At 44.1% G+C, this 24,533-nt stretch overlaps 1 protein-coding gene across 1 annotated transcript in view; it reads left to right on the top strand.

Moving 5' to 3' along the window:
• Window positions 1–24,533, top strand: part of LOC135216205 (bridge-like lipid transfer protein family member 1) — a 94,012-nt gene that overhangs the window by 24,116 nt on the left and 45,363 nt on the right. The window contains exon 6 of the mRNA XM_064251342.1: window positions 18,685–18,832. Coding sequence (XP_064107412.1) covers window positions 18,685–18,832 — 148 coding nt within the window. The remainder of the gene's footprint in view (window positions 1–18,684; window positions 18,833–24,533) is intronic.

The raw sequence follows: 24,533 nt of genomic DNA, 5'->3' as shown, positions 1-24,533 counted from the left end.
AACTTTTTTGAACTGAGAGTATCCTCCCCATCCGCTTAGAGAGGCGTCTGTGTGGATGATCAACGCCGGAGGAGGATATTGAAGAGGAATTGACTTGGACAGGTTCTTTGTCTCCGCCCATGGACGGAGACGATTTTCGAAGAATCCCTTGCCGGGAATCAACTGACAACTAGTCCCGAGATTTGGCATTTGCTCTTGAGCGCCAAACTCGGTTTATGTCCTTGAGTTTTGCTTTCAGCAGAACATCTGTAACTGACGCAAACTGGAGAGAACCTAGGATCCTTTCTTGGTTTCTCCTTGATGCCCATTTGTTCTTGAGGAATTGCCTTACTGACTTGGCTATTTCTTTCCTCTTGTCCACCGGAATTGACAGATTGTGAGAGGGGACAATGCCGAGCCATTGGAAACTCGACTCCGGAGTGAGCCTGGACTTTGTCCTGTTTATTTGGAACCCTAGGTGTTCCAGAAACTGAAGTACCTTGTTTGTGGCTCTGAGGCATTCCTCAACGGTTGGCGCCCAAATCAGCCAATCGTCGAGGTACGCTACTACCAGTATCCCTTGTGATCTCAGTTGTTGTACCACTACTTCCGCTATTTTCGTGAATACCCTGGGTGCTACATTCAGCCCGAAGGGCATCACTTTGAAAGAGAATGCATGGTCTCCCAGCTTGAAGCCTAGGTATGGGCAAAAGTGTCTCGCGATTGGGATATGATAGTATGCGTCTGTAAGATCGATAGAGGTGGTGACGGCCCCACGGGGAAGTAAGGTCCGCACCTGCGAGATGGTCAGCATTTTGAACTTGTCGCAACGAATGAATAAGTTTAGCCGGGACAAGTCTAAGATTATTCTTATTTTTTATGAGCCTTTCTTTGGCACGCTGAATAAGTGTCCTTGAAACTTTAAGTGCTTGACTCTCGACACTACTCCTTTCTGAAGGAGCTCCTCTGCGTAATCTGCCAATTCCTTTGATGGTAACTGAAGGAATGACTTGGGTGGAGGGGGAACTTTGATCCAACTCCAACCCAGTCCTTTGGACACAATGCTCTGTGCCCATTTGCTGAACCCCCACCTGTGGCGGAAGAGGAACAGCCTCCCTCCTACCTGGGAGATCTCACTGCTGTTGTGCAGAATGAGCTCCACGTCCTCCATGGAAGTGCTTACCCATGTTGGAAACAGCATACGAGGTCGAGGGCTGACCTTGTGGAGACAGTAGGAGAATCGGTTGGTTCTGTCCTTTCGGTGCTGCAGATTGTCCTGTCTGAGCAACCGAAACCGCCTGAACGAAGTGTTGCTGTTGCTGCTTTTGGTATGGCTGGAACCTCTTTGTCTTTTTCAACTTTTTGCCAGAGGAGGAAGGATTCTCGGGTTTCCTCTTAGCTGAGAGACCCCAACGAGCTCTGAGGCTCTGGTTAAGCCTCGTCGCCTCGTGTTGGACCTCATTAACTGCCGACTCCGGGAAGAGGTCCGCCTCCCAGATATTGGAGGAAAGCAGCTTGTTCGGCTCGTGCCGAATCGTTGCCTCCTGAAGGACGTGTTTCCGGCAGTTCCTTCTCGCCACTATAAACCCGTACAGGTCCGCTTGGACTGTCTGGGTTTGCGACTTGGCTAGGAGCTTAAAAAGAGGCTCCATGCCGTACGTTAAAGCAGCCACTTCAGTCATAACCAGGGTGTTGAGAGTTCTACCTAGCCTGGTTCTTGCCTCAAACTCTGCCTGAATGAGGTTGTCAGGTAATCTGGGTAACCTCTCACCGAACTGTTCTATGGCACAGTCCGGTTTGGGTTTACCTACCGTAAAAGTGGCCGGTAGGTTCTCCCACAGATCACCGAAAGCAGGGAAGAGAGGGGACGTAGGGTCCGATTCCCTTAGTTGTGGCAGGGGTTCATCCTTCATGCCCGCCTGCATTGTGACTTCTGCTATCTTCGTCCATTAAAGGGGCGGGGTTTGGTGCCTCCTCCTCTGTGGCGAAGATAGTAAAAGGGCTCTTGAATGCTTGGAGTCTGGTGTTAGTACAGTCCCATTCCTCCAAGCAATGCAACCACACTCTCTGAGCGTGGTCTCTGCTATATAGGACCGTTTCTTTTGGGATTTTATCCTCCCTGTTCAAGGCTGTCTCCGTCAGCCTCGCATATCCCGTGAAAGGAGGCTGTAAGTCGGCTGGGTGGAACTCGAAGTCCTCGATTCTTCGAGTTCCACATTCCGGAATGGAAATCATGCCGTCCTTGAAGGGAGCATAAGCTGCTACCCTCCAAGGATTACTCATTAGAGAAGGCAGGGAGGGTGTCATAGTCCCGGCAAGCTGGGCAAGACCAGCTCCTGCTACCGGGAGATCGGCCTGAGGTGCCTGGTTCAGGCCTGCTAGGCGATTCTCTTGGTCGGACACTCGCTCAGTCAGGTTCTGAATGGATTGCCCTGACTGATTAATAGTGGTAGAGAGTTGAGCAAACTTCTGCTCAACTCTCGTACTTAGGGAGCCTACCAAATCACCTACATGCTGCATCATTCCTGCCAAAAATGCAGCAGGATCGAAGGTACCAGGTACCACGACCCCGGCAGGAGTCACCGGAGGAGTTCCGTCAGCAGCGGGAGAAGGCACAGACTCAGCAGGAGTACGAGCCTTCTCCTTAGAGGACTTGTCTCTTGACCCTTTGGATTGTGAAGACGAAGATGACTTCACTTTCTCTGCTCCGGGATGGGAAGCTGGAGGCTTACGAGAAGAAGACGACGACGACGTCTTTTTGGACGACGTCTTCTGAAGGGTCTTGCTGGCATCCCCTGTGCCCGTTACTGTTGGGGGTCACGGATGCAGCAGGAGTACTAGAAGGGATCTCCGATCCCGTAAAGCCCTGAAAAGAAGAAGATGAAGGGACAGGTGATGAAGATCCAGAGGCACCCAAGGGAAGCCCTTGGGCGCCCAACAAACCTACCTCAACTAATAAATCCTCCCCACCTACCTTCATTGGCTCTATGTTAATATCCAGTGTGGCTACTTCCGCCACGATGTCTTGGCCTCCTCCCTCAATCAAGGCTTGTTCCACTTGTTGCTGAATGGAAGCAATTGTAGGAGCTGCCGCAGCGGGGTCCACATACCCCGTCGACTTCCCGCCCGGGAAGATCTGGACAGCCAGCTTCTTATCGAGGATATAGGGCTGTCCTTTGGCGGCGTTCTTTCTGAAGCCACCTACCCAGGCCTTCAGGGTAGCCGACGCGACTTCCTTAACGGCGGCAGCCTGGAAAAGAGGGTCATTGTAATCCTTACAACGAAGCCCCGAGGACGGATCATTACCAAAATTGAATATGACCATAAAACTTAAAGGTAAGATATGTGAAAGTATTTATGTCATGGAAGGAACAAACTTGACACCGATATATACTTACTCCGTCCAAAAACTGGCTCACCAGCTCATAGCAAATGGTACAAGCCTCGTGATGCCATACTACCATCTCGTTGTGGCGGGTAGCGCACGGAGCGTGAGTCCTGCAGACCTCATGCCCGCAGGGGTCTTGGAGGACGGCGTTACAACCTGGCTCCTGACAGCTAGTAGCCTGTAAGTGGAAAGATACATAAGTATCAACGTTATACACTCACAGGTCTACTGTGATACTCCGTTGCATGCCGGAGTAGTCTAGAATTATTGGGCATAATCCACCCTTGAACTCCTTGTGGAAGAAGGTCTATGATCTAAGACGCTGGTGTGGAACTCCGGTGTACACCGGAGGGGTGAGTAAATTTCAACCAGGTGTTTTTATATACCCATAAAGAGTTTCAAGGACTAGTAAACCACGCCGGAGAACGGGAGAGGATGCCCTATACTTATACTAGAAAAGTTACACTAAAGCGGAGCGTGTAGCTCCACCATACAACCAACCCTCCCCCGACAACTAGAGGAGCGCCCAGATAGCAAGAGCGCTCCATCGGAAGACGAAGGGGTTACATAAGATAGGGAAAGCTTTCATGACCAACTGAAATCGCATCCACTCCGGTAGCTGGCGGAGCCAGCTACCCCCTCCCAACAACCGAAGGTACACCTGGATAGTGAGCAGGTGCTCCGTCCGCTGGCGGAGAGGTAAGGCATATGAGGAGGGAGAGGAATCAAACCCAAGGTACGCCGGAGAAGACCCGAAGCGACCGGAGGGGGGGTGGCCAACCCCGACCCCCGACCACACCGGAGCTCCCCCAGAGCCCAAGGAAAGATATGCGGTCCCCAGTGCTAATGGCTGTCCTAAACTCCCGTGACTCCCTTGGCTAGGGGGAGGGGGGAGAAGAGCTCGGATGGTTGCCATAGCGACCGTAAGCGAGCCAGGACAGATCCCCCCCCCTTCCCATCTGGAGGGAGGAGAGGGGACTGGGGTTAGGGCGACCAGAGGTACCACGCGATCGCAGGTGGACCAAGAGGCGATAATGCAACACAACCGACTGGGTCGGTGACCACGTGAGCCCGAAGGGCCACGGGGCGATAAGGCAACAAAACAGTATATCAGACCTAATGCAACAAAACCGCCTAGAGACTGGTCGCCCTAAAAGCTAACCCAACAATATAACACATAATAAAAACTTTTACATCGTAACATAGATATAAAGAGGGAAAACACGAGTGAAAGAAAAAGAGATGTCCAGGAGGAGTAGGCTGGTTCCGAAGAAGACAGCCAACCGCTCAAAAGCTAGCCTTAGCCGATACGTAGAAGGAGGGCAATAGCCAGGATGCTGGACCAGGAAAATATAAATAATCACTCAGGCACCTACACACCTAGACAAAGAGACATGCATGCATGAACGAGATCTAAGGTATAGGCAATGAAATCCCTACATACGATGTAAAATATAATATAATATATAATGAGGACTAGAGTAGCATGTGATTAAAACCCATGAAAGGTAAAAACAATGAAAGATTTCTCAGTATAGAGGACCGGGAAATCTAACAAGACACGAGGCGAGCCGCTGGCCGCCATGCGCCAGACCAGGTGGCCTTATTTCGGACCTAAAAAAACGGTAAAATAAGGGCCCTGACTGACAAAACTAATCCAGACCTTTGGGGTTGGTTACTTAACTTAGCTGCGGCGATAGCTGCGCGTTCCATGATGTAGATAAATCCAGGGAAAAGCACAAAAAACACAGAGCAAAAGATGGCACGTGTTACTCCTAGTTGGCTAACGAAAAGGATGACCACCAGAGGCGCGGCAGTTGGCGTGGTGCGGAGGGTAGTAGTAGTAGTTGCCATCCTGGCCTGTGGATCGGCGCTCTCAAGAAGGGGATTTTGGTGTAGGAATCTTCTAAATGGCAAGAGGTTCGTGGTAGTGGTCTCACTCGCCCTAGATACCATACCGACACCCTCGTTTTATTTAGGGTGAGCGAGTCAGTTATTCTGACATCTTCCTGATTTGTTTTTCTTGGTATATGTTAGCTTCATATACCTTAGAAATAATGAACTTAAGAATTATTTCACGCAGCGACATGAAATGAGCCCAGAAATCAAAATATCAATCAACTGTTAAATGTAGGCCAGAAGTAACAAAACTCGTTTATCCAATCAAAATAATTCAAAACTGTCATGGGAAACCGTATAACCTAAATAGTAACAGGCTCTTATATCTCATACACTATATATATATATATATATATATATATATATATCTATATATATATATAATATATATATATATATATATATATATATATATATATAAGGGATTTTGACGTAGGAAAAATCTATTTCTGGGTGATTGGCTCGTGTCGGCCTATGAAAGTATCCTTAATATCATTCTTTCTAGGCAAAAATTAATCTAAAATTACCAGAGAAAAACAAAAAAATTTAAGAAAATGTCAGTAAAACTGACGTCGCTCACTCTATAAAAGAAGTGTCGGTATGAGAATAGGGGCGAGTGGGATCACTACCACGAGTCATCACCATTTAGACCTTCCAATCTAAAATCCCCACTAGAGAGAGCTGATACTAACGGGTGATGCGGCCGCTACTACTACTACTAGTGACGCCACGGACAGCAGCGCCCCTAGCAGTCATCCTTAATCTATGAACATCTTGTCTTGCAGGGTGGTAAACAAAGACAGGGTGGGTTTCATAGGGCGACACGAGCCAATCACCCAGAAATAGATTTTTCCTACGTCAAAATCCCTTTTCTGGCTCAGCTCGTGTCGGCCTATGAAAGAGTACCAGAGAAACAGACAAGATGGGAAAAAGGACAAATGAAAATCAGTTGTAAAAAAGAGATATATAATATAAGTGAATCAGGTATATTACAGAATACAAACTAAGTACTTAAAGCTAACTTATCCTAAACAATGACATGATAAAGAAAGCCAACAATATAAAGTACTTAAAATTAACTTATATAAACATAGAATAATACAGTAATGCAATGCAAATTAACAAAATAGATTCACTTAAGTAAGGTATTTACATAATATACAAACACATTGTGTCCTACCCTAGCATAAAAATAAGGGTAGGGACACTGAAGTACATTATAAGTACATAGTGTGGATGTCCCTAGCAAAAAAATAAGGGACAATCCACCAATATGATCTCAGCGGCTAAGGCTAGAGTATCCGAGTAGCATGGCGATAGGGTGAGGCATGTTGGACGAGGTAGGTAGAAAGGAGACCTGGATCTATACTATGACTACTATACAGTATCAGGAGAAACAATGTTTCCCGCTGCTACTGCAGAAAATTTTAAAGATTCCAAGGACTTTAGGTAGTGACGTTTAAAGACTGTCGGAGATTTCCATCCAGTATACTTTTTAAGATCCTCAAAGTTCATATGTTGAAAGTAGTTAATTGAGGTGGCTACTCCTCTGATGTCATGTGCTTTTGGAAATGAATCAGGATTGGCTTGTTTAATGAAGTAAAGGATCTGTTGTCTAATTCCTTTTACTGGTAAAGTACCACCTTTTTCTCTCATGAAGAGAGAACCTGAGGATCTTGAGGATGTGCGAGATAGAAAGGCTCTTAAAGTTGATACTGGGCAGAGAGAAGGATCTTGCGGAAGTGGGATGACTTTCCAAGGAGCCTGTCGTTACTTACAATAACGACATGGAAAATCAATTTTTATTGAATATCTATGTTCATGCTGTATATGGAAAATGTTCCTTTATATTACATAGCGTTAAGTGGAAATGTGCAGGTTGTGTACAAATGAATGTTTTATTTATATTTAATTGTAATAAGCGTTGTTACCAAGGAATATTGTCTTGTGAATGGTTTGTATAATTGGTTAACAATGCGATGTAAGTTGTTTGATAGTTTCGTTCGGTTCGTGTTGGTTTGGTGGCTTCGTTCGTTTTGTTGTTAATTTTGTTGTGAGCGAACGAGGCCGAAGTCGTGTGTTTGGGTGAGAGAGCGAACATATTATTTTCGACACAGAAGTGAGCAAAGGGTATGAAGTCAGTCGTTTCTCAACATTGGTACTGGTAGAGTGGGTTGGTAACAGGAGAACTTAATCAGAGTGAAAAGGATTTCACTTCGATTAACGATGTCGTTCCTTCCCAGCATTTATTGAAGTGGATGGATTAATCAACCGAAGTTTGGATGAGTATTATATGATATATTATTTAATTTGCCTTGACTGGGATAAATCGCTAGGGATATGCATATCTGTGCGTGGGATTCCGTGACTGGGTAAAATTGAATATATATTAGTGGTATCGTGGTTTACCCGTGCCTATTGTAATCCGAACTCGGCCACAACTTCATGTTAAACTAGTAAGTAATAATTCGGGGGCAAAACACAATAGAATATAGTATATATGTCCTTTCATGTCTGTAACACAACGCAATGAATTCTTTATGTAGAGAAAGGGTCTTGAGTTCTCTTAAACGAATCTGGTAATTAGTAATTTCTGTAATTGACTGAAGTCATTATATGTTGTTGCTTGTTTGACCCTAATGAGTAACAATAGAGCCCACCTTGCAAGAGGATCCTCATTTTTAGCCAAAAAACTACGATCCGGAGCAAGCAGAACTTCTCCTGAAGGGAGGAATTCCACATGACCCGCATCTCTGGATAGAGCCAACAGTTCTGAAATTCTAGCTCCTGAAGCTAGGCTTAATAGAATAAACGTCTTTCTAAGAAGCATTATGAATGTACAAGACGAGTTGTCAGTATCTGAGGCTAGTTTGAGGACATCATTTAAGAACCATGAGACTGCAGTAGGCCTTTGAGAGGGTCTAAGTCTAGCACAGGCTTTAGGAATAGACGTAAAGTAAGATTCTGTTAGGTCTATCTGGAAACCCAACTGAAAGATCTTCCTCAAAGCCGATTTATGAGTAGTAATAGTGCTAGCTGCTAAACCTTTTTCAAACAAGGATCTGAAAAAGGATATAGCTAAGTTAACTGTCATGGTTGTAGTGTTTGATTCTTTCAGGAAGGATGCTAATTTTTTAACAGCTGAGTCATATTGTCTAATAGTTGACTCTCTCTTATCTGATTCTAGGAAGAGGGATGTTTTGTGGATCAATGTTTAGCATCTTTGTTAGCCGCAAACTTCATGAAGTCCATAAAGTTAGGGTCTGAAGAATTCCTGAGGAAGCGAACACAGTCCTCATTTGTACTGATTGTGACAGCTTGGGATTGGGAATCCGTTGAGGTCGGAGACCCAATTCCAGAAGCAGAGGATACCAGTTGCTCTTGGGCCAGTTCTGGAGCAATCAGAGCTACTAGTCCCTTGAAAGTCCTCAGCTTGCTCAAGACTTTCAAAGAAGATTCACTGGAGGAAAGACATAAATTTTCCTCCACTGATTCCAATCTAACGACAGGGCGTCCGTGGCATAAGCCAGAGGGTCCAGGTTGGGGGCCACATAGCAAGGGAGCTTGTGGTTCGCTTGTGAGGCGAAGAGATCCACTTGGAGACCTGGGACTCTCCGGCATATCCACTGGAATGACCTGTCGTCCAGGGACCATTCTGATTCCAGAGGGACCGACCGGGACAAAGCGTCTGCTATCACATTTCTTACCCCCGCCAGGTGAGTGGCGGACAGATGCCATTTGTGTTTGTCTGCTAGTGCAAAGATGGCTATCATGACATGGTTCACATGTTTGGATTTGGACCCTCCTCTGTTGATGCAATGAACTACCACTGCACTGTCCAAAACTAGTCTTAGATGAGACTTTTTCGGGGAAGAAGTCTCTTCAGGGTAAGAAATACTGCCATTGCTTCCAAGACGTTTATGTGGAGCTGGTGGAACTGAACTGACCAAGTCCCCTGAACTTGTTTTTGAAATTGAGAATTCCCTCCCCCACCCGGACAGGGAGGCATCCGTGTGAATGGTTAACACTGGAAGGGGATATTGAAGGGGTACTAGTTTGGCCAGGTTCTTCACCTTTGTCCATGGACGGAGCTGATTGTGAAGGATCTGTGGAATTACTGACAACTTGTCTCGAGATTTGGCGTTTGCTCTCGATCGCCAAACTCGGTTATATCTTTCAGCCTTGCTTTCAGGAGGATGGTCTGTCACTGAGGCAAATGAAGAGAACCTAGGATTCTTTCCTGGTTTCTCCTTGACGTCTGTTTGCATTTGAGAAATTGTTTCACAGACTTGGCTATTTCTTTCCGTTTGACCACCGGAATTGACAGATTGTGGGAAGACAAATCCCATTGGGATTCCTAGCCACTGAAAACGAGACTCTGATAAGTCTGGATTTCGTTTTGTTTATCTGGAACCCCAGATGTTCCAGAAATTGAACTACCTTTTTTTGTGGCTTTGAGACATTCCTCGACTGTTGGTGCCCAGATCAACCAATCGTCGAGGTATGCTGCTACCATTATCCCTTGAGTTCTCAATTGTTGAACCACCACTTCTGCTATTTTCGTGAATAACCCTGGGGGCTACATTCAGACCGAAGGGCATCACTTTGAATGAGAATGTCTGATTTCCTAGTTTGAAGCCTAGGAATGGCGGAAGTGCCTGGCTATAGGGATATGATAGTATGCGTCTGTAAGATCGATGGAGCATGTGACGGCTCCACGGGGAAGTAAGGTCCTTACTTGCGAGATGGTAAGCATTTTGAACTTGTCGCAACGAATGAAAGAGTTTAGCCTTGACAAGTCTAAGATTACCCTTCTTTTTGTTGAGCCTTTCTTTGGCACGCTGAATAAGCGACCTTGAAATTTTAGATCTTGACTCTCGCAATAGCTCCTTTCTGAAGGGAGTTCCCTCGCGTAATCGGTCAATTCCTTTGATGGTTTCCTGATAAAATGATTTGAATTGGAGGGGGATCTTTTGATCCAACTCCAACCTAATCCCTTGGACACGATGCTCTGTGCCCAATTTTGCTGAACCCCCCCACCTGTGACGAAGAGGAACAGCCTCCCTCCTACCTGGGGAGCCTCACTGTTGTTGGGCGGGTTGACCTCCGCGCCCTCCTCTGAATTACCCTCCCCTTGCCGCTCTTCCTGTGCCACGCTGGCGAAAGTGGCCTCTCGCTCTGCTACCTCTCGATAGCCTATTAAAGGGAGGGTAAGCCTGACCTTCATACATAGGGTTGAAGGCCGGCGAGACTGCGTAGGAGGTTGAGGGTTGCGACTGAGGGGACAACAGGAGGATGGGTTGGGCCTGTTTTGAGGTTGATGGTTGTCCCTGTTGGGTAACTGGGACGGCCTGAACGAACTGCTGTTGCTGCTGATGTTTCTGGTAAGGTTGGAACCTTTTACCAGACTTCTTGAGTTTCTTACCAGCAGCAGGGGCGGATTCTTGTTTCCTCTTAGAGGAGATGCCCCACCTAGCTCCAAGGCTCTGGTTGAGCCTAGCAGCCTCATGGTGCACCTCATTCACAGCGGACTCTGGGAAGAGGTCCGCCCCCCACATGCTGGAAGCCAGGAGTATATTAGGTTCGTGCCTAATAGTGCACTCCTGCAGAACGTGCTTTCGGCAGTTCTTCCTAGCTTGGAAGAAGTCGAAAGCATCCGTCTGAACTGTTTGGAGCTGAGACTTGGCCAGAATCTTAAATAGCGGTTCTGTGCCATACGATAGTGCCGCCATCTCAGTGATAATTAAGGAGTTGAGGGACCTCCCAAACCTAGTTCGAGCATCGAACTCTGCCTGGATCAAGGTATCAGGCAGCCTTGGAAGCTTTTCGCCAAACTGGTCCATTGCGCAGTCTGGTTTAAGCTTACCAAGCGTGAATGTGGCAGGCAAGTTCTCCCACAATTCTCCGAAGGCTGGAAAGAGCGGAGAAGTAGAATCCGCTTCCCTCAGCTGTGGCATGGGCTCATCCTTGAGGACTGCCTGAAGAGTCGCTTCCACTATTTTGGTAGCGAACGGAAGAGAAGCCTCCTCCTCCGTCGCAAAAATAGTGAAAGGACTCTTGAAAGCCTGGAGCTTAGTGTTGGTACACTCCCAGTCCTCCAGGCAGTGAACCCATTCCCGCTGTGCGTGCTCTCTACTATATAGCACGTTTTCTCGGGAAATCTTGTCCTCCCTAGTGAGGGCCGCCACGATCAGCCTAGCATATCCAATGAAAGGCTGAGTCAATCCCGGAGGATAAAACTCGAAGTCCTTAATCCTTCGAGTTCCACACTCCGGGACAGAGATCATACCGTCCTTGAATGGAGCGTAAGCGGCCACTCTCCATGGGTTATCCATGGAGAAGGCTGGTAGCGACTCATAAGGAGGTAGCTGGAGAATGCCAGCACCTGCTACTGGGGAAGATTGGATGAGGAGCCTGAGAAAGCCCAGCTACTCGGTCCTCATTCTCTCTAACTCTGTTAGAGAGATCTTGGATGGATTGGCCCGACTGACTAAGGGTGTTTGACAGCTGCGCAAACATCTGTTCAAACTTGGTTCTGAAGGCGGAGACCTGCGAGCCTACCATCTCTCCTACCTGTTGCATCTCACCACTGCTGAGAAGGCAGTGGGATCAAAGGCGCTCGGTCCCGCTACTCCAACCGGCGTTGCCGGAGTGGATGCGGTGGAGGCCGGAGAAGGCATTGGCTCAGCTGGAGCGCGAGCCTTCTCCTTAGAAGCCTTGCTTCTAGAGCTCTTGGAGTACGAAGAGCTCGGCTTAGCCTTCACCGCGTCAGCATAGGAAGTCGAAGACTTCTTCACTGAAGAAGACGACGACGACTTCTTAGAAGTCGTCTTATGGAGGGTCTTCTGTTCTCTCTGTCCCTTCACCTTTGGGGGTACAGAGAGAGCGGGGCAACGATCTCAGATCCCGTAAAAAAGCCTTGAAAAGAAAGAAGCAGTAGAAGGGACAGGAGAAGATCCAGGAGCGCCCAAGGAAAGACCTTGGGCGCCCAACACACCTACCTCAACCAACAAATCCTCCGCCCCTACCGCCCATAGTTCGATGTTCAGGTCCAAAGTTGCGACGTCTGGGACCGGCTCGTGCGTGGCCACGGACCCGAACGACTGCTGCACCTCTTGCTGTATGGAAGCGATGAAGAAGGGCTGCTGAGATAGGATCAACGTAGCCTTGTTGATTTGACCGCCCGGGGGAAGATCTGAACGGCCAGCTTCTTATCCAAGATGTACGGCTGGCCCTTGGCGGCGTTCTTCCCGAAGCCGCCCACCCAAGCCTTCAGGGTTGCCAAGGCGACTTCCTTCACGGCGGCAGCCTGAAAGAGAAGGCGGAATGAAGCTTCTAGTGGCGGGGACGGGGTTTAACAAGCTTATGACTAAGTGTTATTAGTAATACGGTAAAGAAGTCTAAAATCGACCTACCCCCCCCACCAGCTGACTGACAAGGTCATAGCAAATGGTGCAGGCTTCTGGGTGCCAGACGATCATGGCGTTGTGGGTCGTGGCACACGGGGCGTGAGTCCTGCACTCATCGTGGGCGCAGGGGTCGTACAGCGTCGCATTACACCCCAGGACCTGACAGTTGGTAGCCTGTAAGTGGAAAGATACATAAGTAATCAGGAGAAACATTACAGCTAACAATTGCTCCGCTGCATGCCGGAGCGTGAAAGTTAGATTAAACCAGAGCCCCGCCATAATACGTGTGGTAACAAGGTGGTTGGAGTTGTCTAAGGCTACGCCGGAGACAAGAGAAAATTTCCAACCAGGTGTGGTGGAGAGCTATGAAACCACGACGGAGAACGACGGAGATGGTATAGACACAGTTAGATAATACTAAAATTCACCGTAAAATTAGGGTACATCCTTATATTTATAACGAAATATATATAAATCTTTTCCCCGTCTACTAGAAGAGTGCCCCCCGGGTAAGAAGCAAGCTCTCCTCCGGTAGCGGGAAAAGGCAGGATATAGTAGGCAAGCAATAGACCACTAGTAGTGACCACCCCGCCCGCTGGCGGAGCCAGACGAAACTATAACCAAAGGGGCCCCGGATGCAGCGGAGGCTCCGTTCGTTACAGTAGGGGAAAGGTGGGACTGAGCAATGGGGGGGGGGGTTTCCGGCGTGACGCGGCGGGAGAGAGAGAGGGGGGGGGTGGCCTACTCCTCCCCGTCCCAACAACTACCCGCTCGGTGACCCGGTACCCGAGACAAGTGGTCGCCCTATACCCCAGCTGGGAGGAACCCCTGGCCTCCTCAGAGAAAGAGGGAGGAAGGCTACTGAGGTTGTAACATGGTAGGGGGGGGCCAAGGGGTGGGGGGGTCCCCCAGACCCCTCCCTATACCTGGCTGGTAGGGAGGGAAGGGAAGGGTAAGGTGCTATGGAACACGTGACCGCAAGTGGCCTAAGCCGCGATAGCAACACAACCGTGGGAGGGCCACGTGAACCAGACTGTACCAATGCATGGGACATGCACCTAGGCTAGCCTAACACCCTAAATAAAACTAAAATTACATCGTAAAAGGTGGAAAAGACACTTTTAGTAAAAGAAAAAGAAGCCCAGGAGGAGGCAAACTGTTCCGAGGAACAGTTGACTACTCGGAGCCAGCGATAGCCGATGAAGAGCAAGAGCCGGGATGCTGGGCCAGAAACACAGTATAGCCCTAAATACCAAACTAAGAGAAATGGTAAAAGGGCTGACCTAGCTATAAAAACGATGTAAAAAACGATGAACGTGATATAGTAAGCCCATAAGTATAGGAAGTCCCAGTATGGAAGACCGGGAATTCTTAACATGAGGCGGCATGGCGCCGCCACGAGTCGACCGGGGAACCGTATATGACCTATTAGAAGGAAAATACTGGTCCCTGGAAGACTAAAATACGGTAAAATACTACTTATGAGGCACTTAACTTAGCCGATGCGATGGCAGCACGTTCCATGGTGAATAAGGAGATAAATCCAAAGATAACACGGCACGAAAGAAAAAAGCGTACAACGTATACCGTCTAAAATTAAGGATGTCCGCTAGGGGCGCTGCTGTCCGTGGCGTCACTAGTAGTAGTAGTAGCGGCCGCATCACCCGTTAGTATCAGCTCTCTCTAGTGGGGATTTTAGATTGGAAGGTCTAAATGGTGAATGACTCGTGGTAGTGATCCCACTCGCCCCTATTCTCATACCGACACTTCTTTTATAGAGTGAGCGAGTCAGTTTTACTGACATTTTCTTAATTTTGTTTTTCTCTGGTAATTTTAGATTAATTTTGCCTAGAAAGAATGATATTAAGGATACTTTCATAGGCCGACACGAGCTGAGCCCAGAAATATATATATATATATTATATATATATATATATATATATATATATATATAGATATATATATATATATATATATATATATATATATATATATATATATATATATTATATATATATATATATATATATATATATATATATATATATATATATATATATATATATATATATATATACGTATATATATACATATATATACACATATATATATATATATATATATATATATATATATATATATATATATATATATATATATATACATATACATATACATATATATATATATATATATATATATATATATATATATATATATATATATATATATATATATATATATATATATATATATATATATATATATATATATACATATACTATATATACATATACGGGCGTCCCTGGGTTATATATATATATATATATATATATATATATATATATATATATATATATATATATACATATACATATACATATACATATATATATATATATATATATATATATATATATATATATATACATATACATATACATATACATATACGGGCAGTCCCTGGGTTACGATGGGGGTTCCGTTCTTGAGACGCGTTTGTAACCCGAAAATTGTCGTAAGCCGGTACATTGTAAAAAATCCTAAGAAACCTTACTTTTAATGCTTTGGGTGCATTAAAAACTATGTAAACTGCATTCTTATTGCATTTTTTTCAATCAAAAAAAGGCCTTCAAATATTGATAATTTTGCAATTTTGGTGTCATATTTCTCATCGTAACCCTGGAACACGTGTCGTAACCCTGGAAATAATTTCTGATGAATAAATTGAAAAGTGACTTAACCTTGTAACATTGTAAGCCGAACCCGTCGTAACCCGGGGACTGCTTGTATATACTATATATATATATATATATATATATATATATATATATATATATATATATATATAATATATATACACATATATATACAGTCGGCGCAAAAAAAAAACGAACGCCCACTACATTTGTAAACAAATCATGGCAATGATATAAAAAAAGGAAAATAAAACGGAAAATTTTAGTTCATTTATATTTTTTTCAATACTTAGACATTTCTCCATTATTTTTGAGTAGAGCTTTTAACCTTCTTGGCATTGAATGTGGGGAGGGACGTTTTCTCATCTGCTAGTGCCTTCAGTTTCCGTTTCATGTATGCCCAGCAATTTTCAATTGGGTTTAAATCTGGTGAATTGCCTGGCCAGTCCAATTTCTGAATATTAAATTCCTTAAGAAGGTTTGTGACCTTGTGAAATCGGTGGCAAGGTGCTCCATCTTGCATAAATACATGCATGCCCAAAAGTTCCTTGTAAGGGACTAATTCATTTTCCAAGACATTTTCATAAATCTCTCCATTCATTGTCGTGCTCTCTGGGAGAAAATATATTCCCCCACTACCCCCATATCCGCTGAAACATCCCCATACCATCACATAAGCTGGATGTTTCACAGTCTTGACTGTGTATTTTGACGCTTAGCGGTTAGATCCTTGGGGCCTCCTTACTTTTTTGCCAGCGCTACGAATAATGTGGAAGTTAGATTCATCGCTAAAAACTACCCTTTCCCAATCCTTTTCAGTCTACTTCAAATATTTTCTGCAAAAAGCCATCCTTTTTTTTTTCATAGGCTTAGTGAGGAGTGGCTTCTTTGCTGCAACACGACATGGGAGACCAAGGTCTTTCTGCAATCGATGTTGCACAGTCCGTTCAGATACGTTCCTAAGCAGATCAGGGTTTTGAGACTTCAAAATTTTGGCTGGCATTGATGGATGTTCCATAACAATCCTTTTTAAAATGTTATCCGTTCTTTTTGTAGTTTTTTGTGGCCTCCCTGAGCCTTTCTTCCGCTTCAGTGATGAATCAAGGTCTCCTGTCTTGGAGCGGTTGCACCACAATGAGACGGTGCTTTTAGAGATTCCCAGCTCTCTTGCAATAGCTGACATTGACTTGCCAGTTTTCCATAGGGTCACAATTTCTGCTTTCTTAACCCAAGGATAAGGAAGTTTTAGCCATAATTCATTAGCTAGCGCGCAAGAGCGCCAAATGTAGCGGTGACGAAAGCGTGAATGGGGCAGGAGCGCATACAATGACAGCCGACTTTTGGGACAGCTTGAGTATCACTGAAGTGCATTAGAAACTCATGGTACCGAACAGCGAGACAATACAGGCTGCCAGACGAATGATAAATTGGGGAAAATATATACTTCTCGGGCGGAAATCGCAAGACAAGTCCGAACGCTTATTACAGTAATATATAGGGAGTCGTTCGCTTTTTTTTGCGCCGATTGTATATATATTTATATATATATATATATATAAATATATATATATATATAATATATATATATATAGATAGATATATAGATATATATAATATATGTATATCTATATATATATATATATATATATATATATATATATATATATATATATATATATATATATATATATATATATATATATATACAGATAGATATATAGATATATATATGATATATAGTATAGATTATAGATTATATATATATATATATATATATATATATATATATATATATATATATATATATATATATATATATATATATATATATATATATATATAGCTATATCCGGACAGCATCTGTTTGGAGAATTAGTGCTTCATGATGATTCAGTGAACCTTACAAGACTTTGAAGACCTTGATGGTAAATTCGTGATGATAATTAATCTTGATATACCTATACGGTTCACAGGTGTTAATTTCACTAAGTACAATGGCATCCTTGAAAAAAAAAATACATCACCATCTGAAAGAATTTCAGATTAATATAAAATAAAAAATGTTAATTAATTCACTCCTTCTTTGGCCATGGCAGAGGACAGGTGCCTCAGTATGAGTGATGGAGTGGGACTGCCCTGTGCATTTCTCCAAAAGGTGTGAAAAAACTTTTCACTTGGGTTTGTAACTACCCGATGGGCATTTAGAGCGAGGACCTTCCCCGCAATAGTGCCACTGTTACTAAAAATGTAAAGTTTTTTTGAATTCATACTGTCCCTTTGTGGCTTACATAGACCATTGAAGTCTCTTTCCAGTATTTGGCACACACCTTGTTATCTTTTCTTGTTACGCTGGTTCTGTGACTCTCCCAGCTTTCAATTGTCCTTCATCAATTATATTTACTCTTAGTACCCATAAGAATCAGCTGCTGCTATTTTTCTACCAGTGATATTAACTTTTCTTGTCCTTTCTTCCCAGGTTCCACTTCGCCTCATAATATTATTATTCATCATATTTGTTTGAAAATTTCTTCTCTTGTAAAATTCCCCAAGTTTATGTTGTTTCTCTTCACTATACACTGGTGACCCCGTATTTGCGGGGGATGCGTACCAGACCCCCCCGTGAATAGTTAGAATCCGCGAATGTTTGGAACCCCTATAAAAATGCTAAAAACAGCCTATTTTGTTAGTTAAAACTCAAGAAAAACCCACTAAAAATTTTCATACATGGTTTTTTTGATAGTTTTATGACAAAAAGTGCATTTTATGATGAAATTCATCAAAAAAACCAGGAATTTGTGGATATTTATCATAGAAAAATACCGCGAATGCGCGAATTTTCCGCGAATAATGCAGGGAAACGTTCCCGAGAGAAATCTGCGAATGTGTGAGTCCGCGAATCTGGAGAACGCGAATACGGGGGGTCCACTGTATTTAGTCAGCATTGTTTCATCTAAAAACATTAATAATTCCACATTGCTATTCACAACCCATTTTCTTATCCCACAAATTCTCCTTTATGTACTGTGCTTTATTTGACTTCTTTCATTACTTCATCCATAAAGATGTTGCATACAGTACATATATACAGCTCTGCCTTAGATGGCCATTGATGATTATCTCATTTGACATGAAGTATTTATATTACTGTAAATTATAGCCGTTTTTTACTTGTTCTAAGTAGAAAAACACTCTTCTCAGTAATATGGATGAATTTAAATGTTGATGGTAGTTTTTGTGCAAATCAAAGCCACTTTTATGACCAAAATGGTAATACTATATGCATGAAACTATTTAATTGTTATGTCCTCAGGTCAACATGCCACTGCTCCGCCTGTTGCACCAAATAAGTTCAATGTATCAAAACGCAAGAGAGACTCAAATTGGTTTGCGTGAACAACGTCCCACAAGAACCAAGGAAACAAATCTACAAAATCACCACAAAGATGGGTCTTACTCAGGTCAGTAAGTAATGTTTTAGTCCTAAAGTGTTTTGATCATTATGTGTTGGAATTTAATATTTGGATATTTTTCAGAAATGTGGCCAGTTCTTTTGTGTTTTAATTATTTCATTATGAACACATTAACCCTTAAGCGCAGAGTCGCAATTTACCAAAGTGTCTCTCGTATGCCGGCAGTTCAGGAGTTAGCGCCGAAGCGATAAAAAAGATTTTTTAAAAAAATCACAGCACGCTTAGTTTTCAAGACTTAATTTTTGGCTCCTTTTTTTTGTCATTGCCTGAAGTTTAGTATGCAACCATCAAAAATGAAAAAAAAAATCATTATCATATATAAATATTGGAATATATGACAGCACAAAAAATATTTCATACATAATTGTATACAAATCGTGTTGTGAGCAAAACGGTTAAAGCTAATGAGTTAATTTTTTTCGTTGTACGTATTGTACACTAAATTGCGATGATTTTGGTATATAACAAATTGTAAAATGATCAAAGCAACGCAGAGAAAATATTATCACAAAATGATGCATGAATTCGTAATGTGCGGACAAAAAAAAAAAAAGTTTTTTTCAAAAATTTACCATTAATCGAAATATTGTGCTAGAGACTTCCCGTTTGTTGCAAAATAAAGGTAATTGTTTGAATATTACTAGATTGTAAGTGTTATAGCTTAAAATTGCAGTTTTTGACCATTTTGGTTGAGTTAAAGTTGACCAAAGGTTGAATTTTTTCTATTTATCGTGATTTATATGAAAATATTTCAAAACAGATTAAAGCTACAACCATGAGTTATTTTTTGTTGTAATCTACATGAAATTGCGCACATTTTCATATATAAAACTTTATGTAACAGCTAATATAAAACGGTGCAAACATTACGAGAAACTGACGAAAGAATTTCTGAGATTTTCAGCAGAGTTACTGTGTTTTTCAAAAATTCACCATAAATCAAAATATTGTGCTAGAGTTTTCCAATTTGTTGCAAAATGAAGGTAAATGATTGAATATTACCAGAATGTAAGAGTTTTAGCTTACAATTGCATTTTTCGACCATTTTGGTAGAGTCAAAGTTGACCAAAGGTTGAAATTTTGGCACTTATCGTTATTTATATGAAAATATTTCAAAACTGATAAAAGCTAAAACCATGGGTTGTTTATTGTTGTATTCTGATGAAATTGTGCACATTTTTTTATATAAAACTATATGTAAAGGCTAATATAAAATGGTGCAAAAATTACGACAAACTGATGAAAGAATATCCGAGATGTGTCGCTGATGCTTTTTAGTGCGAGAAGAAAGAAATTGGGGCATGCGTGCCTGGGTTAACGCTTGTAAACAAAACAACAGCTTGATCCGTGAACTCCCAGCATCCCTCAAGGCACGTGAATTAAAATTTTTGCAAACTAGGCTTATAACTTTTTTTCCACAAATATTTTAAAAAAACTTTTTGTAGTCGATGTATCGTACATCAATTAAGCACCCAATAGACAATTTTAGTCGACGTATAATACGTCCAGTTGGCATTTAAGGGTTAATAACATATTGCATTATTCCTTGCCACAGCTCTCCAGTTGTACCATCTTGATAAATTTTGAAAGAGAAAGACCCTACCGGAAATTTATGTGAAGGCAGAGTGCTGCAGTTTCTTTACATTTAAAAATTGTGCATTTACCTTGAAAAGTGTTTTGCAAGGCCTTATTCTTCCATGTAGCTCTGAAATTTGCAGATGGATTGTGAGCTGCTCTTCTAGTATTAACATATTTTAGTGTTTTATGTGTGCCATTTATTATTTTTGTTCATCCTTTTGCCTTTTATCTTTCTCTGTTTTGATGGGATTTCATAGCGACTTGTAAATTACAATTTTCTGGGCTCAGCTCGTGTCGCTGCGCGAAATATCCTTTAATCTATTATTTCTAGGGTAAATGTACTAACACATACCAGAGAATAAATAAATAAAGAAAAAGGTCAGTACAACTGACTCGCTCACCCTCCAAGAGGGTGTCGGTATGAACACTATGGCGAGTGAGACCACTACCACGAGCCGATTGCCAATAGAAATCTCCCACTACAAAATCCCCACAAGAGGAGAGCCGACCCACAGAGTGGGCAGCAACTACTACTACTCCATCCCATGCTGCCGACTGCTGCGCCTCTGGTGGCCATCCTTTTCAGTTAGCGCACACTGTATACACGTGCCCTTTTTTACTCTGTGTTATTTGTGCCCTTAACTTTGGATTTATTTATCATGGAGCGTGCAGCCATCGCAGCAGCTAAGTTAAGTACTCAGTGTTTATTGCTATTTGGTTTTTTCCGTCCCTGAGCCCGTATTTGCCGTTTTTTTTAGTATTGGTATAAATACGAACTCTAGGTCGGAAGCATTGGCAGCATGGTTCTGCCTCGTGGCGGGTTTCGTTCTTGGTCTCCCATACCAGAAACATTCCCTTACTTTAGTTCGCTCTATTTTTAATCATCCGATTTGTTTTAGGGTACAGTCTACACGGTTTATGTCATGCATGCATGTCTTTTACCTTATGTAGGCTCCTTCTATCCAGACCCTAGCCACGGCTCTTAGTATCGGCCCCGGCTAGCTTTGAGTGGTAGACTTTCCTTCGGGTTAGTCGTACACTCCTGGATTTTTTCTCCTACTATTTTGTTTTCTTTCTTTCATGATTTATTTATTTTATATTATATTATGTTTATGTTAGTGTAGGCGTCTGGCTTCACTTAGCCTAGGTTATGGCCCATAGGGCCAATATGCTTCCGCTCTTCAGTTCGGTTGCTTCCCGATAGCATCTCTCTGATCAGCCGGTTGTGTTTTCTAGGCCTTATTGTTTCATTGTTTTGTGGTTACCGCCCCGTGGTCACTACGTGATCACGGAGCAGCCAGACGCCTGTCCAGTCATCTTCCCCCCTCCCGCTCTTCCATAGAGTCGGGGGTGGGTTGGTCTACCCACGCTCGCTCCGCATACCCGAGCCTGCCTCCCTCTCCCCCCAGGCGGAGGGAGTAGAGGGACGGGACAGACCCAGACTGGACTCGACCTCTCCAGCTTCTCGGTCCGGCCGGATGGTAAGGGTGGGGGGACTGGCCTTTCCCCCCTCCGTCGCTACTCCGTCGCTCCGTTGCTAGCGGGAGTCTGTGTGTCCTCTCGCCCTTTCCCACCTTACTGGGGCTCCTTTGCTACCGGAGCCCCGGCATCCAGCGGAAAGGTGCTAGTCCACCCCGTAGGGTGGACCGAGACATACAGTTGGTCTCTACTAACCCCTCCGTCGCGCTGAGTCGCGACACCCTCCGCCACGCACTGGACTTAGTCCGGTACGTTCGAATTTTATAGGTTTAAGAATCTGTTATGTTAAACTAGTAAGTTTATCTTAAGCTACCTTAAACCATCCCCCCTCCCTTATCTGCCTCACCGGATCTCTCCGGGGTTATAGCCTATTCAGGCGTTAAGGGAGGGGTTATGCCCAAAATTTTTCCGAGCTCCGGCATGCAACGGAGTTCTTCTGTCCTTTAGCCTGTAAGTGATAGCCTTTAGATACTCATGTGTCTTTTCACTTACAGACCACCAACTGTGAGCATCCTCGGGATGCGCCGCCACACTTCAAGGACCCGTTGTGGACATGAAGTTTGCCGGTCCCATGCTCCATGCGCGACTCCGCACGGGGACCTCCAGGTCTGGTATCACGAGACGTGCACCATCTGTTATGATCTGGTGAGCCAGCTTTTAGACGGGGTAAGTATTCCAACTCCGTTAGCCAGTCCCCAATTTGTTATAGTTCTTAAGTTTTCTAAATTCAATCTTTCTTAAACTTAAGATAAAAATTCAAGGGGTTTTTACATCCCCATATATTTTAAGTTAAGCTTTTAATTTAGTTTTAGTTTTAAGTTTAATCTTAAAATCTAATAAATACCCTCTCTTCCAGGCTCCGGCTGTGAAGGATACCGCACTGGCAACCCTGCGGGCCTGGGTCGGCGGTTTTGGGAAGAACGCCGCCAAGGGTATGCCCTACATTCTTGAGAAGAGGTTGGCGGTACTGATCTTCCCCGGAGGCAAGCCAACGGGCTACGTCGACCCAGCAGAGGCGGCCCCGACTATCGCTTTCATTCAGCAACAGCTCGCTGCCTCGTTGACGGATCCAGGCCAGGACATCTCCTCGGAAGTCGCGACATTGGACCTTAATATAGAACCCATGGTAGGTGTAGACGACCTGTTGGTCGAGGTAGGTACGTTGGACGCCCAAGGATGCCTTGGGTGCCACTGGATCTTCTACCCCTGCAACCTCTCCATCCTTCCAAGGCTTTACAGGTACAGAATTGTATACTTTCTCCTGTGCTTCCGTTAGACCCAAGGTCAAAGGTCAAGCAGTAAAAACCTTGACTAAGACGTCGTCGTCGTCTAAAAAGACGGCGTCGGCGTCATCTTCATCTCGTAAGTCTCCGGCTAGAAATCCCGGAGCAGAGAGGTCTAAAGCTTCTGGGTCCGGCTCTAAATCCTCTAGGAGTAGATCCTCCAGGGAGAGATCACACACTCCAGCGGAGTCAACAGTTCCACTACCTTTGGTTCCGGTTCAGAGCCAACCCTTCCACCTCCGCAGCATGCTCCGGCTTTGGATTCCAATGCTGGTCTATTGCAACAAGTGGGCGATCTGGTTAGTTCTCTGAAAACCAGTATGGAACAGATGATCTCCCGGTTGTCTGAGAGGATCAACTCTCAGGACAACATTATAGCCGGACTGAGCCAAGCTCCACTAGCTTCTCCCCCACCTTTCAGCACAGGGGGAGCGCAATTACCTCCGTATGACTCTCTACCTCCGTTCTCGATGAACAATCCTTGGAGAGTAGCGTCATACGCCCCCTTCCAAGACGGGCTTATCTCTATCCCGGAATGTGGAACTCGGAGGATTGAAGACTTCGAGTTCTACCGGAAGACCTTCAGCCTCCGTTCATCGGCTACGCCAGGCTACCGCCTCGGCCATGACTCGAGACGATAAGGTACCGAAAGAGACAGTCCTCTATTCACGAGACAGGCTCAGAGAGAATGGCTCAGGTGTCTAGAGGACATGGACTGTTCCAACACAAACAACCATTTAAGAGTCCTTTTACGATCTTTACAATGGAAGAGAGTACCCCGCTCCCTTTCTTGACAAAGATCGCTACAACCACCATTCCAGCAGCCCAGAAGGGGGATTCGATGCCTCAGCTGAAAGAAGCGGACCCTACGTCTCCTTTACTTCCCTCAGCCGGTGATTGTGGGAAGATTTGCCCAACACTTTTTTCGGCGGGACAAAACTCAAACCAGACTGTGCTATGGAGCAGTTTGGTGAGAAGCTGCCTAGGCTTCCAGATAGCCATCTTCAGGCAGAATTTGATGCCAAATCTAGGCTAGCCAGGTCTATCAATACCATGGCCATGACCGAGGGGTTGGCTACCATTTCCTATGGTTCTGAGCCACTTTTTTAAGCTTCTCACCAAGTCTCTGACTCAAACGGTGCAGTCTGATATGTTTGAGTTCGCACGGGCTAGGACGAATTGTAGAAAACATGTCCTCCAAGAAGCAACGATTCGGCATGAAACCGAATAAGTTGCTTGCTCGAGCATCTTGGGGAGCAGACCTCTTCCCAGAGGCGATGATGAAGGAGGTCCAGGCAGAGGCTACGAGACTAAACCAAAGCCTTAAAGATCGTTGGGGTCTTACGGCC

The sequence above is a fragment of the Macrobrachium nipponense genome, chromosome 6, assembly GCF_015104395.2.
Source record: "Macrobrachium nipponense isolate FS-2020 chromosome 6, ASM1510439v2, whole genome shotgun sequence".
Taxonomy (NCBI): Eukaryota; Metazoa; Arthropoda; class Malacostraca; order Decapoda; family Palaemonidae; genus Macrobrachium; species Macrobrachium nipponense.
The sequence above is the reverse complement of the archived record's forward strand: the minus strand, read 5'-3'. Positions and strand labels throughout refer to the sequence as shown.